The 19,172-nt window shown below is 38.3% G+C and overlaps 2 protein-coding genes across 10 annotated transcripts in view; both read right to left on the bottom strand.

Annotated features, from left to right (window-relative positions):
- tnikb (TRAF2 and NCK interacting kinase b) overlaps positions 1-11,045 on the bottom strand; it is an 83,942-nt gene extending 72,897 nt beyond the window's left edge. For all 7 annotated transcript variants that reach the window (XR_007825678.1, XM_051098815.1, XM_051098818.1 and 4 more), the window contains exon 1: positions 10,728-11,045. Coding sequence is in view for 6 of the 7 variants with exons in the window: in XM_051098815.1 (XP_050954772.1) it covers positions 10,728-10,784 (57 nt within the window). In the remaining variant the exon portion in view is untranslated. The remainder of the gene's footprint in view (positions 1-10,727) is intronic.
- Positions 11,046-16,901: 5,856 nt separating this feature from the next.
- Positions 16,902-19,172, bottom strand: part of pld1b (phospholipase D1b) — a 41,935-nt gene continuing 39,664 nt past the window's right edge. For all 3 annotated transcript variants that reach the window (XM_051098567.1, XM_051098565.1, XM_051098566.1), the window contains 4 exons: positions 18,866-19,000; positions 18,465-18,618; positions 18,258-18,375; positions 16,902-18,173 (listed from right to left, as the gene is read on the bottom strand). In XM_051098567.1, the coding sequence (XP_050954524.1) occupies positions 17,949-18,173; positions 18,258-18,375; positions 18,465-18,618; positions 18,866-19,000 (632 nt within the window). In that variant the 3' untranslated portion in view covers positions 16,902-17,948. The remainder of the gene's footprint in view (positions 18,174-18,257; positions 18,376-18,464; positions 18,619-18,865; positions 19,001-19,172) is intronic.

Here is a 19,172-nt window from a genome sequence, read left to right as displayed (position 1 = left end):
CGCTTGGTATTTTTCCCTTTCATTTGCTCTATAGGGATTTTAAAAATTCCTCCATAAGCTAAGCTCTAAACCAAACCAGGCAGCTTTGAGATGATTCAAATTACTGATGATTTGCAACATAACATACCTGAAAATGAGTTCTGTCGAACGATTAATCACATCCAAAATAAAAGTTTTAGTTTACAAAATACAGTGTGAATACTGTGTATATTTATTGTGTTTGCATAAATACACACTCCAAGTATTTATTTTCAAAATATTTACATGCATTTACATGTATACATTTATATTCAAATAACTGATAATATATATAAATATTTTCAATATATAAGCATATTTTTCTTAAATATACAAATGCATGTGTGTATATTTATATATACACATAATAAATATACACAGTACACACACATAATCAAAAAAATTGTGTACTGTTATTTTGTATGCAATTAATCGTGATTAATCATTTGACAGCACTACTGAAAATATGAAAAAGGGGCCATTTCTACTGTAACTGAATAAAATAAAAATTACAATTTAAAAAGACAATTTGAAGTTTTTCAAAATATATACTTTATTTATACTATATTTTTTATATACTATATTTAATTGCAATTAATCCAAAATTTAAGTGTTTGTTTATATAATGTGTGTGTACTGTGTATATTTATTATGTATTTATATAAATATAAATAATATTTTGTTTATATATAAATACACACACATACAGTATATATATTTTATATATAATATAATATAATATATAATATTATATATAATAAATCTACACGGTACAGCTTTTGTAAACAAAAACTTATTTTGGATGAGATTAAATCACAATTAATCACAATAATCGTTTGCCAGCACTATTACCAAGGCTGCATTTATTTGATCAAATTTGATCATTAAGCCAATAGGTAAAATTGTGTTTTTAATATTCTATTTAATTTTTTAAAAAAATAATAAACAAAAACAGTAAGATATTTATACCACCATTTAAGAATTCTGGGCAAGATTTTTTTAAATTCTTTTTTAAGTCACTTAAGACCTGCATTTGTTTGATTAAAAATGCAGTAAAACTCCTACAATATTTTTAAAAAATTATTACTACCCAACACAGGTAAAACACAAATGATACTGCTTTAGGTTTAAATGCTATTGTTAAAAATGTAGTTTCTCTATAGGAATTTACTAGGATTTGCAGATTATCTCTGTGTTTAAACTCCAGAGTGAGAGATACATGAATTACAGCGTCAAAAAATTCCCAGATTAACCAAGAGAATTGACAGGGCGGAAACATACACCACACAAACACACACATGAGGGCTTGGCTCATGCATTGAGGGCGTGTAGTTTTGTTCTACATACTTAAAGTGAATTCTTCCATTACTGTCACAGCATTCAACCTTAGAGTTAGCTTTAAAAGCAATTAAACCAGTATTTTGGTTATTCAGGTAGCTTACATAAGCATGTAAACATTTGAACTTGGTTGCTTTTCAAATTGTTGCTCCACAGTTGACCTAAAAAATTAAACTAATGTACGGTTTGCACTTTATGGCATGGTATATAGCTATCCCACAATGGAATCAAAGCATGTTTCAGTCGCACTGTAGCTTTAAACCCAACCTGTGTCATTAGCATTTTGGCAGGGTCAAAATCCCATAAGGACTAGAAGTTAAGTGGTCCACTTTCTGAGTAGGAGGCCATTCACTTGATCTCTTGAAAACACCACTAAGGAAGAGGCCCATCTGCAAAGCTCTACTGAAGTGCTGAATGTTAAGCTTTGGATTAAAAGTTCTGGTTTTGTACGTCACGTCCCTTTCAGTAAAACTTGCAGGACTTTCAAATTAAAAGTGAAAACTTTATACCTAATATGTGTTGTGTAGGCTTTGTATGAACATAATAAATGCAAAAAATGAACTAAACTAATCTGAGCTCTCCAATAAAGAAGTTCCTTGCAAACAAACCCCTATAGTGTAAAGCCATGTGACCGAGCAGCTTGCATAAGAACTCAAAGCAGTCTTCAAAGGATCTTCTGAAAGACCACTGGAGACTAGAGCTTGTTTAGACACGTCATGTTGAATGACAGCACTGTAGCTTTGCACAGCCGAGAGCAGAATGCCTGGTAAACAATAATATACCTAAGCGGGGAAGTTGAACCCGTTGACCGGGGCAATACAGTAATGCAACACTAGCAATTACATTTCTTGTTAATCCCCATGCAATTAATCACCAGCTGTAAGGAAAGCCAGGCATAGTGGAAAAGTTCACCCAAAACTGAAATTCCAGCCATTATTTTCTTCACTCTCATGTCTTTCCAAAACCATATTCCTTTCTTTTATTCCATGAAACACAAAACAAGCTGCTTTTTCCATATAATGACAGATCAGGGCTCAAAAAAGCTATGCATGTTCTGTTTTCTGAATTCAAAAAGCAGCTTTGTGAGAGGAAGAAGGTGAACTTTAGTCAATATTCAATGAAAAATTTCCCCTGACACAAATGACGCCAAATGCAAAGAGCAAAAACAAAGGTTCCAAATCGGGTGTTCCAAAAAGAACCATTTTTGTTCCGCAAAGAACCTTTAAGTGAATAGTTTTTAAAGGGATAGTTCACCCAAAAATAAAAATAATCCCATGATTTAATCACCCTCAAGCCATTCTAGGTGTATAATCTTCTTTCAGACAAATACATTCGGAGTTATATTAAAAAAAACGTTCTTCCAAGCTTTATAATGGGGGCGAATGGGTGTTGAAAATTTGAAGCCCAAAAAAGTGGGTCCATCCATCATAAAAAGTGCTCCACACAGGTGGGTTAGGATGTAGGACGTAGGCATAGCGTGAGCTCGAAAGGAGAAAACAAAACAAAACACAGGTCATGAATTCCAAGTACAAAATGAGGATTTTGATACAAAAGCCAAGAGGAGACAGGTTTTTCTTTGCTGGAAAACAAACTTGGTTTTCACTGGAACGTCAACTGCTGGAACGCCACCTTTTCATGAATGCATGTATGATAGTTAACAGAAGCTAGATATTACGGTTTATGTGTTAAATATAGACATTTTTCTTACACAAACGCATCGATTCGCTTCCGAATGCCTTTATTAATCTCCTGGAACCATGTGGAGTTCTTTTTATGATGGATGGATGCACTTTTTTGGGCTTCAAAATTTCAACACCCATTCACTGCCATTATAAAGCTTGAGAGAGCCAGGACATTTTTTAATATAACTCCTATTGTATTCGTCTGAAAGACAAAAGTCATGTACACCTAGGATGGCTTGAGGGTGAGTAAATCATGAGGTAATTTTCATTTTTGGGTGAACTATCCCTTTAAAACAACCATTTTTTAGTGTGTCATACAGTCCACTTTCATGGTCTTTGTTTTTAGGAAGTTGACAGCACGTGGTCACCATATCAATTCGTTATATGGAACTCAAAGACAAAGACAGACTGTCCACACCAAACAAAACCACTGTAACACAAAACCACTGAGTATACTGCTTCATACAACATGCTCAGTCTGGGAAAACCATAGCAGAAATTTCCATTAAAGGAAACTTCTCCCACATATAAACACATCTGGCTGGACCTCCAGCGCTTAAATAATCACACAACCTCATTAGTGCTTCATTTCAGTGATTCATTATTTTTGACGGTTCTCCAGTGATCATCCCAAAACCAGATATCCCCCCCCACATTTACTTAGAGATCAAGAGGTTATGATGAATAATTGCTCTTTGGTGATAACAGGACTGATAAACTTCCTACACAGAGGAGGGCAAGTATTAGCTTTTCATACAGGCTTTCTATTGAGTAACACTGCCCTGGAGCACAAGAGGAGGATGCTGCCGGCCAGAATCATGAGACAAGGAAAAGACGAAAAACACTGGCTGACATCTACAGCTGGGACTCCCCCCGCCCCCACTGACATGACTCTGGGATGTAACAGTCCTTTACCTATTAATTATTCACAGGGAAAAACATGAGGCTGGAACTATATGTTAGTTCTTCCATGCTGGGAAAACAGGTTCAACGTACACACACATATATACACACACGCACACACACACACACACACACACACACGCACACACTTCTGTAGAAGTAACGTGCAAGTGGAAACATAGAATGCTCCCATAACGCACTGCTCAGAGACACCATTCATTGTGGCTCAGAGAAAGAAATGAAACACACCCCGTGACATATTCTACTAGACATTTTAACCCAATAGACAATTATAATAAGTGTTATTCTAATATTTAATACACTTTTACAGTACTTATTATGGCTATACAGGCTATAATAATACTTCAGAATACGCCATTTAGAGTATTTATTAATATTTTTGAACTAGATTTATTTTCAGTTCACGTTTTAGTAAATTTGTTGTGCTTTTCTATATTTCTATTTAACAGCTTTATTTTTATTTTGGTTTTGTGTATTTGTGTACCTCAACTTAAACTTTAGGACAGTTTATTTTAGGGGTGTAACAGTACACATATTTGTACCGAAAATTTTACAGGTCTTTCGGTTCAGGACGCAAGCGTACCAAACAAATACGGCATTTATATTTTCCTTTACCTGTTAGTGATGTCTTAATTATTTAATGCATGTTTAAATTAATCTATTATGAAACAGGTTATTACAGCCACTGTGTAATTGAATATATTTAGACAAAAATATAAATTTTAATTTAAAAACAGCACTATGTGCAATTTACGTGTTTGCATACAAGTTTATTTTAAGTTGAGCAACTTGTTCAGTAAACCACTGTTTAATTAAAAAAAAATAAAATAAAAATTGTGTTTAGTTTTTCCCCTTACTGTACCGAAACCATACCGAACCGTGACGTCAAAACTGAGGTACGTACTAAACCGCCATGTTTGCGTACCGTTACACTGATAATTAATTTCCAAAGCAACATTTCTAATTTTTCTAAAGTTTTTCATCTAATATTTATTTTATTTCAGCTTTATTTCTTTGGAAGCCCATTTCCACCAGATTAAAAAATTCAAAAAGGTAATTGCGAATTCTCACAATTTAAAATTCTGACTTTTTTCTCAGAATTGCAAGTTTATATCTTGAATTTGTGACTCTTTTTTTCTCTCAGTTTTTAAGTCGAAAAAGTCAGATGAAGTTGCATTTCTGAGAAAAACATATCAGTCATTTTCCCCCTCAGAATTGGACTTTATAATTTGCAATTGCAAGTTTATATCTTACAATTCTGACAAAAAAGTCGCAATTGTGAGAAAAAAAAAAAAAAATGTCAGGATTGTCAGATACAAACTCGCACTTGCTGGAAAAGTCAGAATTTCGAGTTGCAATTCTTTATTCCTCACAATTTTGAGTTATAATGTCAGAATTGCATTATATCAACCACAATTCTGACTTTATATCTCGCTATTCTGACATCATAACTCAACTGCAAGTTTATATCTCACAATTGCTAGAAAAAAGTCTGAATTGTGAATTTGTATCATGCACTTCAGAGTAAACTCGCAATTGCTAGAAAAAAGTCAGAATTGTAAGATACAAACCCGTATTTGCAAGAAAAGTCAGAATCGTGAGTTTATCTCTCACAATTCTGACTTTATCTTGCTATTCTGACTTCATAACTAACAATCGTGAGTTTATATCTCACAATTATCACTTTATCTCGCTATTCTGACTTCATAACCCAAAATTGTGAGTTTATATCTCGGAACTATGACTTTATCTCGCTATTCTGGCTTCAGAATTCAGAATTGCGAGATGTAAACTTACAATTGCAAGAAAAAAATTCAGAATTGCAAGATAAAAACTCACATTTGAAAGAAAAGTCAGAATCGCGAGTTTATATCTATATTCTTACTTTCTCAGAATTGTGAGTTCATATCTCGTAAATCTGACTTTACAATTCACAATAGCGAGCTTGTATCTCACAGTTCTGAGAAAAAGGTCAGAACTCCAAATTTGCATCACGCAATTCTGAGAAAAAAAGTCAGAATTGCAAGACGTAAACTCGAAATTGCGAGAAAAAGTCAGAATTGCGAGTTTATATCTCAATTCTTACTTCATTTCCCACAATTGCACTTCATATCTCGCTATTCTCTAACTCTTAATTGTGAGTTTACATGTCACAATTCTGAGAAAATAAGTCAGAAATGCGAGATGTAAACTCGCAACTGCAAGAAAAGAAAAGTCAGAATTGTGAGATAAAAAGTCACAATCACCCTTTTTTTTTAGTAGCGGAAATGGCCTTTCAGAGATTTCAAATAACGATCCAATTATATCAAACAGATTATAATCTGTCTGTACAGACTTAAGAGTTGTCTGCATAAACAAATAAAATTCTGTCATTTACTCACTCTCATGTTGTTCCAAACCTGTCCAACTTTTGTTGAATATGAAAGATGATATTCTAACCTGTCAATGGGGACCAAAACAACACTGGTCCCCACTGACTTCTATACCACACACACACATTTTTTCAAATATCTTATTTTATGTGCCACAGAAGAAAGTCATACAGGTTTGAAATGACATGAGAATGAGTGAATCATGACCTAATGAAAGGTAAACAAATGTTCTTATCAAAGGTTAACGTGATGTAAAGTTCAGTAAAACCATCAGCTGGGACTCATATGTTGTATATGTAGCACCAAGCACACCGTCCAGATCTGTGTCAGCGAATCATAAAGCATACACTTCCCCTGTGAGGCAAGACCATGCGCACTGTACTGGGTGACCTAATTTTTAAGCACAAAAGATCCTGCGAGAGTGGCGAGCTCGTGAGCAGACATGAGGAAAATAGCTTTGCCCATGGGTAGCAGCGAGGGAAAAAAAGCATTAAAGATACCTCACATGGAGAGACACGGGAAAGCTCGAGAGGGCCGCTGTACTGTTTCTGAGTCTAGAAAGTGTCTCAAATGCCAAACGCCTACACAGCGATGTAAACACAGACATGGTCGCTCAAGACGACAGTCAGACATAGCGAGCGGTTTCCACAGCGCAACCAAACCGAATACGACAGATAAAACTCTGACTAATTCTGAGAGGAAACTTTCCATTCATGATACACAAATCCGAAATTGGTTTTTAGTACATCCTGAGCCATGGCATCGAAAACAGTCAGGTGATGCTGCCACAGGTCAGCAGCAATTTAAACTGCTTTACATTATAGAGTGAAACCCCTCTCAGCTTCCTACAATCAACTGATTACCTCACAAATCATGTCCAGACGCGACTCAAGCTGCGCAGGTAAGATCATGTTGCATAACTAACATGCCTACAATCAGGGTCTGTCATCTCACTCAACAGATCTGACACAACCCCACAGTAGGAACACATTGTCTGCGAGGAACGCCGCACACATCATACAAAGCATCTAGAAACTAGAGCATCCGAAACAAAGACCAGCACAAATCAGGCCAGCACTTCCTCAGAATTTTGTTTACATGTTTTAAAAACATGTTCTAACATCCAAAGTAATTTAAAGCAGTGACAGATCTTTTTTGTATTGTGACGCACAACTGAGCGTAATGGATTATTAAAACACAAAAACATAGGGCAGGGCCTTGTTTCTATGAATCTGATGTGTGATTGGACTTTAAGATGTCAGCATCGCAAACAAAAATGGCGGCAAATGAATGCAAGCTTCGACGGGCGGGTTTAAGCGGACTAAATGATGGGAGAAGCCCTGTGCACGTCAAAGATAAGTATAACCGTATAACATGCATTTAGAAAATAGATTTGGCGTGAATTTTCATTTCATGACAACAAAGGGATAGTTCACCCAAAAATGAAAATGACCCCATGATTTACTTACCCATAAGCCATCCTAGCCGTATCAGACTTTCTTAACTCAGATGAATGCAATCGGAGTTATGTTAAAAAACGTCCTATAATGGCAGTGAATGGGTGTTGAGATTTTGAAGTGCAATAAAGTGCATCCATCCATCATAAAAAGTGTCCACACAGCTCCAGGAGGTTAAAAAAAAGGCCTTATGAAGTGATGCGTTTGTGCAAGAAAATATTTACAACTTTATAAACTGTAATCTCTAGCTTCCACTAACTGTCGTAAGCCCGTTCACAAGAAAATGGCATTGGAGTCTACTGATGTAGGCGTAGCCTAAGCTCTGGTGAGAATATGCTAGTCTCGTGAGAACCAAGTTTTGTTTACAGCAAAGGAAAACCAGTCTCCTCTTGGCTTATAGTGAAACCCTCCAACATTTTTCTTTACAAATCCTCGTTTTGAAATTCGTGACAGCGCTTCACAGCGCTTCCACATTTGTAACTTCTCACCAGAGCTTATGTCTACGTCCTACATCATCTGCTCGAATATAATGGTTTATAAAGCTTTAAAAATGTATATTTTCTTGTACAAACGCATTGATTCGCTTTAGAAGGCCTTTATTAACCCCTCGGAGACATATGGAGCACTTTTATGATGGATGGATGCACTTTATTGGACTTTAAAATCTCAACACCCATTCACTGACATTAAAATGCTTGGAAGATGCAGGACATTTTTATATAATATATATACATAAACGTATAATATAACACCGACTGTATTCATCTAAAAGAAGAAAGTCATTTATTATGCCGTAATTTTCATTTTTGGGTGAACTATCCCTTAATTTAGCATTGTTATGTCAGACATGAGGAACATTAAGTTCAAACGCAACATATGGGATGTCATTTCAGGCCTTTACAGTGTAAATAGTGTAAATATGCACTGATAATAATGAGAGCTGTTTAGTTTTGTGTGAGTAAAGGAGCGGTCATACTACACTTTTTTATTCCATTCATACGCTTATGAATGCAGGTGACCAGAGACTTTAAAAATGTACTTTATGTCACCTCCTGACCCTGGTACTTTTCACATGTACTGTTGCTCAGCGAAATCCATGCATTCCATTCTGAATCTGTGCAACCGGGAGTTTCGGATGAAGGCAAAAAAGTTCCCAATGCAGAATTTGCATATTTTCAGCTTGGTCACAAATATGTGACCCCGAACTATGAAAGCAGTCATGCTATAAGTAGCACAGGTATATTTGCAGCAATAGCCAACAATACATTGTATGGGTCAGAATCGTCGATTGAGTTCTTTTACACCAAAAACCATTAGGATATTAAGTAAAGATCATGTTCCATGAAGATATTTTGTAAATTTCCTACCGTAAATATATCAAAACTTAATTTTTGATTAGTAGTATGCATTGCTAAGAAGTTCATTTAGACAACTTTAAAGCGATTTTCTCTTTTTTTTTTTTTTTTTTTTTTTGCACCCTAATATTCCAGATTTTTAAATAGTTGTTTCTACACCAAATATTGTCCTATCTTAACAAATCACACACATCACTGGAAAGCTTGTTTATTTATGATGTACAAATCTCAAATTCAAAAATTTTACCCTTATGATTAGTTTTGTGGTCCAGGGTCACATATTTGATGTAAACTGCTTGTCATGAATTCTGTGTAAGCTGTGCTTTATAGACCATTTCGCTAGATGTAAACAACACTGGTCCAGAAGCACTTCCTGTTTTTTTGTTTTTTATTTTTTTTTTATTTCACATATACAAATACATCTTAAAGATGCTAATGTAACATTTTCATCCAGTAAAATGTTATGTTGGTTGTATTTTTTTGTGATGTTTGTGTAAAGCAAAAAAAAAAGGAAACAGGAAGTGTATCGGGACCAGTATGTTTACATCTAGCGAAATGGTTTACACATTTCTACAAAATTGCTTAAATGTGACCAAGCTTTCCCAGATTCAGACAAATTTGTAACTGCTTTTTAAACTGCCTCCTGGCACTCGTACATTAACTCCCAGTTTGTGTCCGGTAGTTTTTAAGGGACAGTGATTTTTCCGGTTGGTGGGAATTTGGAACTAAGCACCTATCAAGCGGAGCATCCGAAATCCAAGGAACTCAGCATCCAGACCACTCAGAGCAGCCCAGCGCACACCGCTCTGACCGGCCGTCCAGAGAATGTGTGTCACAGAGAAACAGACCGAACAAAAGACACAGACAGACAAACAGAAGCTGCAAATTGAACATGCACATGTTTCACACTAGAACATCTTGATAGTATATCATTATCATATAATGGCGGGGACAAGAAGTGAAGCTGCCTGCAATGCACACATTGCTATTTATTATAGGCCTCATGCAGCATAGAGCATAGCAGGCGGATAAACACCAGATACAGTCAGTGTGTATCAGTGTAAAACATCCAGCTATAATTTCATTTAGATGCAAAATGCGGATGACGCAAAATCGACAAACTGCTCAGGGTGTACAGTGCGAAATTTGACAAACAGAATTACCATAATCACTTCAGTCGTCTCACATTAGAGATAAAAACGAAGGACTAATGTTTATCGAATAGGACGTTTCGATTAATGCCGCATAAGAAAGAACTCCAAACGAATTGTGTAGTAATGATAACATTTTTCTAACGCTATTATTTCAGCGTTAGCTCGAGGAAGAACATACAGTGCATATTTTTGTCTTTTATAAAATATTTCTCATATTTCTAGTAACATGAAATAAACATAATGCAACATTTCTAAAAAAAAAAAAAAAAAATACTAAACCGTCCGTGCATCTCTAAGCTGTGATTCTCGGTCAGGTGCATGAATATCAGCAGCTCCCATATTTCCCCTCCATCATTAATGCTGAGATGCTGAACAATATATTTCACCCATTGTAAGTCAAAACATCTCACTGTATCTCTCGACTCACCCGCAGAGCAGACAGGTCGATCTCATCCAGACTCCTCGCAGGAGAGTCACTCGCCATGATTATCTGTTATGTTCAACAATATAATGCCCGAAATATCATGAATACAGACGCCGAACCGATCCGTGTAAACAGGCTGGATTGACTTCAGTCGGACCAGATGAAGCTCCCGGATGGTGCGGCGTCGCTGTTCTTCGCGATTCCGGGTATATAAAACCGAATTAGCCGCTATATGGCTGCATGTGAAGGAGACATCTCGTGCTTGTACCGATGATCTACTGCCGCACGAGTCCAAAGCACAGCGCGCCAGTGGACGTGTGAATCAGGGCTCGGGCGAAGGCGTGTCAATCACCAGGGTTCCTAGGGCGTGGCCAGGGTGAAGGCGGGGCCAAACGCACTAGTTTACACAGACACTTGCAATGTATACAATGGCACATACATACATACATACATACATACATACATACATACATATATATATATATATGACCCTGGACCACAAAACCAGTCATAAGTGTCAATTTTTGCTGAATAAATTAGCTTTCAATTGATGTATGGTTTGTTAGGATATAACAATATTTGGCCAAAATAAAACTATTTCAGTATGGAATCTGAGGGTGCAAAAAAATCAAAATATTGAGAAAATCGCCTTTAAATCTGTCCAAATTAAGTTCTTTGCAATGCATATTACTAATCAAAAATTAAGTTGATATATTTATAGTAGGAAATTTACTAAATATTCATGGAACATGATCTTTACTTAATTTCGACAAATTGGACAACATTTGTAGTTCTTTTATAGCTACTTAGCATAGCTCCAAAATTACAGTTTCTTGCCTAAGGTGGTTGGGTGGTTTTAGCTAGTCTTGCAGTCTGGTCAAAGCAGATCGTAGCTGGTTTGCAGGCTGGTTTTAGAGGGGTTTTTACTACTTTTTTAGCTGGTGAGGTTTGTCTGAGCTGGTCAGGCTGGTAGACACGTTGACCAACTGGCTAAAACTATCTTGGCAAGCCTGGGAGACCAGCTAAAACCAGATATTTCCAGCTTAAAAAACAGCTAAAGCCAGCCAACCCGCTTGGGCAGAGTTGCCAGGTTTTCACAACAAAACCCACCCAATTGTTACTCAACACTGGCCCATAAGTAGCTCTTTACCAACCCGTTCTGGGTGGTAAAATACATGTTTTTTGGTGGGGTTCCTCTGGTAAAAGTTGCTTTCTAGGGGTTAAATATCAAGTTATTGTGGACATGAAAAACAACCCACGGCAACAGTGTTAAAGTAGCCCAATTCTGCAGAAAAACTGCTGACTTGGTAACACTGAGCTTGGACTAGTTTTAGTTGTTTTTGCTGTTGTTGTTGTTTTTTGGAACAGACTGTAAATTATGTTGTAGAACAAAAATGTGAACGTGAACATAAGTGTAACTTATCTTACTACTAGAATTTGCTAATCACAAAAAACACAGTAAACCTGCTGAGGGTCTTAGTTGTTTAATCTGGTCTCCCAGCCTGGCTGAACTGGTCAAGGTGGTCTTTCAGCCTTGCCAAGATGGTTTAAGATGGCCTTCCAGCCTGGCTGAACCGGTCAAGCTCATTTCCCAGCCTGGCCAAGCTTGTTTTAGCTGGTCTCTCAGTCTGGCCAAGCTGGTTTTAGCTGTTCTCCCAGCCTGGCTGAACTTGTCAGGCTGGTCTTAGCTGGTCTTCCAGCCTAGCCAATCTGCTTTAAGATGGACTTCCAGCTTGCCAGGCTGGTTTAAGCTGGTCTCCCAGTCTGGCTGAACTGGTCAAGCTGGTCTCTCAGCCTAGCCGAGCTGGTTTTAGCTGGTCTCTCAGCCTCCTGAGCTGGTCAAGCTGGTTTAAGCTGGTCAAGCTGTTCTCTCACCCTAGCCAAGCTGGTTTTGGCTGGTCGCCCAGCCTGGCTGAGCTGGTCAAACTGGTCTTAGCTGGTCTTCCAGCCTAGCCAATCTGCTTTAAGATGGACTTCCAGCTTGCCAGGCTGGTTTAAGCTGGTCTCCCAGTCTGGCTGAACTGGTCAAGCCGGTCTCTCAACCTAGCCAAGCTGGTTTTAGCTGGTCTCTCAGCCTCCTGAGCTGGTCAAGCTGTTCTCTCACCCTAGCCAAGCTGGTTTTGGCTGGTCACTCAGCCTGGCTGAGCTGGTCAAGCTGGTTTAAGCTGGTCTTCCAGCCTGGCCAAGCTGGTTTAAGCACAATTGTTTATTAAACACTGCCATATCTCCGTCCTTTGAACCACATTCAGTGTTCGCAAATGTTCATTTGGTTTTGGGAAACACCAAATCGTTGAACCATGTGTAACAACAGAGCTTGCGATCATAGTTGGCAAGCGATGCTTTTGGGAAATGCACTTTTAGTCAAGTTGGTATCCCAGCCAAGGCCAAGCTTGTTTAAGCTGGTTTAAGCTGGTCTCCCAGCCTGGCTGAACTGGTCAAGCTGGTTTCCCATCCTGACCAGCTTCCTAGCTATGACCAAGCTAGAAAACCAGCTAAAACCAGCCAACCAACTAGGCTTTTTTTAAAGGCAGAACATGGTGAATTAGCTAAGCACCAACCTAAGGCCAATTGCATAAACACAATCACCGTGTTATGACTTAAAAACACCCAAGCAACCACTTGCTATCACCCTAGCAACCAAACTAAGAATTTTACAACCTCTCAGAACACCTTAGAAACCACACAGAGACTTCCTTGAATTGTGACGAGTTGTTAACCTCCTCAATTTGCTTCAGAAAAGGTATAGCTGTTGTTGTGATTATTTTCATGTATTGAGCAGCTTATTATGTGTAAGAGCAGTCAGAAACAGGAAGCCGCACTTCAGACAGTGAGTGCGACAGTGAGCCACAAACAGCACACTTCCTCTCACCTTCCGTTTATGTAAGCAGCGCGATTTATAAAACACCTCCTCCCCCCACACCACCTTCCTCTAGCATTCGCCTTGGCAGAAAACATCCTCTCTGACACATTCAGTCTGTCATAACGGCAGTCCCATTCAATGTTATGAGCTCGGCTACATAACACAGTTGGTTTGGAATGGGTTGAAATGCGTTGCTGAGACACTGTGGCCATAAAGCATTTACATTTCTTCTTTTCCAATCGATCTATCTATCTATCTATCTATAAATGACACGGTACTGCAGTGAATGTTGCTCCATCTAGTGGCGGATGTGTGGAATCATTCGGTCACATATGAAACTTAATGTGGATATTAATTATTCTGAAGGAGTTTTGTGCTGGATGAGGGGAAGTTAGAGTATAAAACACATGATTCTTCCAGAACAGATAGTTTTCTTAGAGGCTATATAGAAAATACACTGAAATGTGTCTTGAAATCATACTCTGTGCCTTTTTATAGCTTTTCCCACAACATCTTGTTTGTAAAAATCCATGTTTCCCCAGAGTGAATCCCTGTCAAGCATTCAGCCAGTGTGAAGCCTCCCTTGCGCAATAGCTTTCATCTTATCAGCACAGGCTCTGCTATGCGTGTGCTACATTTCTCTCATTCCTCTTTGCTATTTGCCACAAGACGGCTTTGTTCCTCAGTGACTTTTGCCTGTAAAAACAGGCCGTTTTGTGCATATGAAAACCTGATTGGGCATTAAAGTGCTGTTTGTTGCAACAGCACCATTAGCATTAGCATTGCCTGTGAGAAAATGTTTTGTGCTGACAGTGCAGTCAACCCCATTGCAGTGGTTTGTACAATAGCCTGCCTTTATGATAAGATCCTTTGTATTTGTGTGGCTTAGCCTGATCACATTACATGCCTTCAAACCAGATTTGCTTCCATTCATCATCGTCACTGTTGTTTAGATTTTCTCTGAAGATTTGAGGAAAAGGGCGATTATCTTTCTTCCCCTGTCTAATGGACAGTGAATTAGCTAATAGTGTTAGCAGAACAAAATCAGTCACACTAGCACACATATCATTAAAGACTTTGGTGTAATGACGGCGTCTGACATGCATATGTTCTGAGATATTTATTAGGTGTGAAACCCGTGGTTACGCAACACTGTCCCCGTGGTTTCCCGTGAAGAAAGAAGTAGGTTAATCAGGCCTATTACAATAAATGTGACGTTCTTGAAACAGCGTCCTGCGGATGCATTAAAATGAAAAAGTTTTCTTGAGATGGTGGTTGCTGTTCATGAATGTTTGTACGTCCCTAGGTTAGTTAAAATTGCGTTTTTATTGATCACCTTGTTACCTATCTTTTTTTAATAACCCTTAAATGACCCCAGTGAGAATTTGACTCATCCTTGTGTGAAAATATTGTACCACACCCTCTTCCTGGGGTTTACAAATCAATATATTTAAACACCTGGTCACATTTTAAACTTGATAAAAAGCGATCTGACTTTCTTATTGTAACAAAAAGGCTCAGAGGCATACATATCTGAGGATTTTAGAGACATGCATGAGCTTGAGCACAGGGTGACGGTCTTTTGTAGTAATCCTGGCCCTTATCTCTGTTACTCATTTCTTTTCAGTCAGACAGAAATGACGCTTTGTGTATGGGCTTGTTCTCTACAATAACAGAGATCTGCTCAAGGCAAACTTTAGGCCAGTTATGAGAGCATTATTTTAATAATAGAATATTCATATGCTAAAACGGCGGCTAATTTAATATCGATTTGACAGTGAAGTGTAATATTTGTATGTGAGATTAAGGTTTCTAAACTCACTCGTCAGGTTTTATAGCTTTATAATTGCACTGGTGAGATTCTCCCATGTGACGCCCAATGACGAGATATGTGCACTATTTAAGAGGTAGGTCAAAGGTCGGGAGATTGTATCAGAGACTGTTGCTCAGCTGTAGCTCACAGACTGTGGTCTGCAGGGAACGTGACAGCTGTACATATCCCAAAGAAACACATGTACACACCACACACCCCCACACAGACCGCTGAGACAGTAAGACAGTGTTCACACATTCAGTCATTATCAGACACCCCAGAGACACAAACACACAGTCAGCCGCAGAACAGACATGATGTTCCAATCAACCGTTTGTATAGTAAATCCTGATAGATAGATAGACAGACAGACAGAGGGATATATACACAGACAGACAAACATACAGATAGATAGACGAGAGATGGACGGACAGAGGGATAGATAGATCGACAGACAAACATATAGATGGAAAGATAGATGACAGATAGACAGACGGACAGACAGGGAGATAGATAGATAAATAGATAGATAGACGGACAGAACGAGAGACAGACAGATGACAGAGGGATAGATAGACAGACAGACAGAAACAAACAAATGGACAGATAGATGGATAGACGACAGACGGACAGAGGGATAGATAGATGACATACAGATGGATAAATAGACAGACAGCTAGATAGACAACAGACAGAGGGATAGATAGATGAAAGAGACGGACAGACATACAAATATACAGATGGACAGACGACAGACAGATACACAGTCGACAGACAGAGGGACAGATAGATAGACAAACATATAGATGGAAAGATAGATAGATGACCGATAGACGGACGGACAGACAGGAAGATAGATAGATAGATAGACAGATAGATAGATAGATAGATAGACAGATAGATAGATAGATAGATAGATAGATAGAACGAGAGACAGACAGATGACAGAGGGATAGATAGACAGACAAACATACAGATGGCCAGATAGACAACAGACAAATGGACAGAGTGATAGATAGACAACATACAGATGGATAGATAAAGACAGACAGATAGACAGAAGGATAGACAAACAGACAGCTAGATAGACAGACACAGGGACAGATAGATAGATAGACAAACATACAGATGGACAGAGATAGACAGATGGATAGATAGATGGATAGATGAAAGACAGAAGGACAGATAGACAAATATACAGATGGACAGATAGACAGATAGATGGACGACACAGATGGACAAACAAATTGACAGACAGACAGATAGATGAACATACAGATGGAAAGATAGATAGATGACAGATAGCCAGACAGATGGACAGACTGATAGATAGAGACAGACAGACAGGCGAACGAACATACAGACGGACGGGCGGACAGACAGACAGATAAATAGGTTGAGAGACATTTATAGATACATAGATATTGAATTGATAGATAAACAGAAAGATAGAGTAGACAGATAAATAGACAGGCAGACAGATCCACCCAAGGCTCAGGCTCAGTAGTGTGAAAATCATTGTTTAATCATCTGTATAACATCAATTCACATATTTAATAAACATCCCAACACAAATCATTTGTGTTCTTGACGATACTCATATTTTGTGCAAAAATGCAATTTATGGGGGGGGACTACTTGAAAAGTGCAGATACACAGTCAACAGTGCAGAAATTTGAGTGCTTGGCTAACAACTGTTGAAGATACTTGCTGCATATTCAGAATGCGGGACACACATGCTGCAGTCTTTACAGTGACATGGAAATCCTGAACAGTTTATTTAAACCGTAGCAGTTGTAGTTGATTCAGTACTTCTGAATGGAATGTGATGATTAATGGTTGCATTACTTCAAGAACGGTTAGTAAACTTCATTAAAGCTCCAGGCATAGGATGTTTTTACAGTATACTGTACAATATAGACAAGTAATGGGAATAAATCTAAATACTAGTCAATTTAATTTGGTCATAATAGACAAATGCTTTGGTGGATTTCAGTTCATACCCAGCATTAAAAACACAGTAAACAAATAAGGCCACCAAAACATGGCAATTTGTACCATAGGAAAGCAACAATTAATGGATCATGTCCACTATTACAGAATCAAAACTTACCTTAAGATATAGTAACACATGGAATGTTTGCACTTCATATAGAGAAAAGATGAAAAAGTTACACAGACATAGTTGGCACTTAAATGCAGAGAATAACACATATTCAGTGCATGTTACAGGGCACAAAACTGTTCAACTCAAACCAAAATACAGCAGTGTCCGAAGACACCAAAGTCTTCACCATATCACCATTTTTGTAGAATTCATGAGAATAGTTCATAAAAAATAATATTAGTTGCATAGTGTTAGAATATATAAACAACCAAGCTTCAAACAGGGATGAAACAAACCAGTCTGGAGTCTTTGATTCCAGGTGGGTAAACAACTTATGGCTGAAGCTCCTCCAGATCTCATTTTCTGTCTCAGAAATGTTCATTATAATATAATCTGCTAGATTTGCAGTTTATTATATAATTCGTGTGATGTGGACAGGTTCTCTCAGGTCCACACGTCCATGGGCACCATGGCTTCTTTTGAGCCGATGGGTGGGAGGAGGTTCTGCTCGCTGAGGAACTGGAGAGGGAACTGCACCAGAAAGCCTCGAATTTTCTTAAGCTCTTCTTGTGCACGAGCAGGGTCTTCCTTCTCCAAACCAGGCTTAGAGAGGAAGCCATCCAGCTCCAAAATAGACCGGACATCACTGGACGGCAAGCAGCGGAACACCTGGAGGAGATGGAGAAGTTTCAGTCAAGTTATATGAAAAGCAACTAATTTGTTTTATATGAGAGATGAAAAGGTTAAGCTGACCTTCTGGTAGATGGTTGCATTGCGGGCAGCGGTGGCCATCCACACCTCCTTGTAAAACTGGTCACTGATAGGATCCGTCACATCAATGCTAGAGTCAGTGTTGGCGCCTAGAATCATCCTATTGATTTCAAAGGAAGTTGAAAACATGTTTGAACCTTGTTTCTAAAAATGCTAAATGCAAGAAACAGATTTGAATGAGTCTTGAACCTGAAACACTCCATCCGCAGGCTCAATCCAAAGCGTCCGGCCTGATACTCCTGACCGTCCATCACTGATTTCACGGTGTGGATATCCTCATAAATGACGGCCACCTCACTGTCTCTTTTACCCAGCATGCTCCGGTCATTGATATTGGCAGAACCTGAAGAATGCAATGCACATTTAACTGAAAACTATAGACATTTGGATTACAATACTACATCTTAACAGAAGGAGGAGCCATTTCTTCTCTGTCATTATCTGACATCAACAGTTTACTTCACCTTACCACAAATTACAACAGCAGCAGTTTCATAATTGCCTCATCAGTCCTATTAGCACATGTGTGCAGATGATATACAGTCATTAGACTATGCTTTTCCCGTCTGCAGATGTCTATTTTTACTCACCAATGATGACGGTATTGTCGTCGGCAATGAGCATCTTGCTGTGCACATATATCAGTTCAGTCACCAGCCTTCCCTCCAGCTCAGCGTGGGTCCTCAGCCCCCCAAATGAGATGTAATTTATCCACTGATCACCCACTGCAGACACAAACAGAGAGACAGCAAATGGGTTTGGGTTTTTACACATTCATGTTCCAGTTGCATATGATGTTTACTAGGAATAGTTCAGCCAAAAATAAAAATAGTGTCATGTACTAACAGTTGATTTCATACACCTTGCAGAATCTGCAAAATGTTAATTATTTTAGCA

Source organism: Labeo rohita, chromosome 24 (genome assembly GCF_022985175.1).
Source record: "Labeo rohita strain BAU-BD-2019 chromosome 24, IGBB_LRoh.1.0, whole genome shotgun sequence".
In the NCBI taxonomy this organism is placed as follows: domain Eukaryota; kingdom Metazoa; phylum Chordata; class Actinopteri; order Cypriniformes; family Cyprinidae; genus Labeo; species Labeo rohita.
The sequence above is the reverse complement of the archived record's forward strand: the minus strand, read 5'-3'. Positions and strand labels throughout refer to the sequence as shown.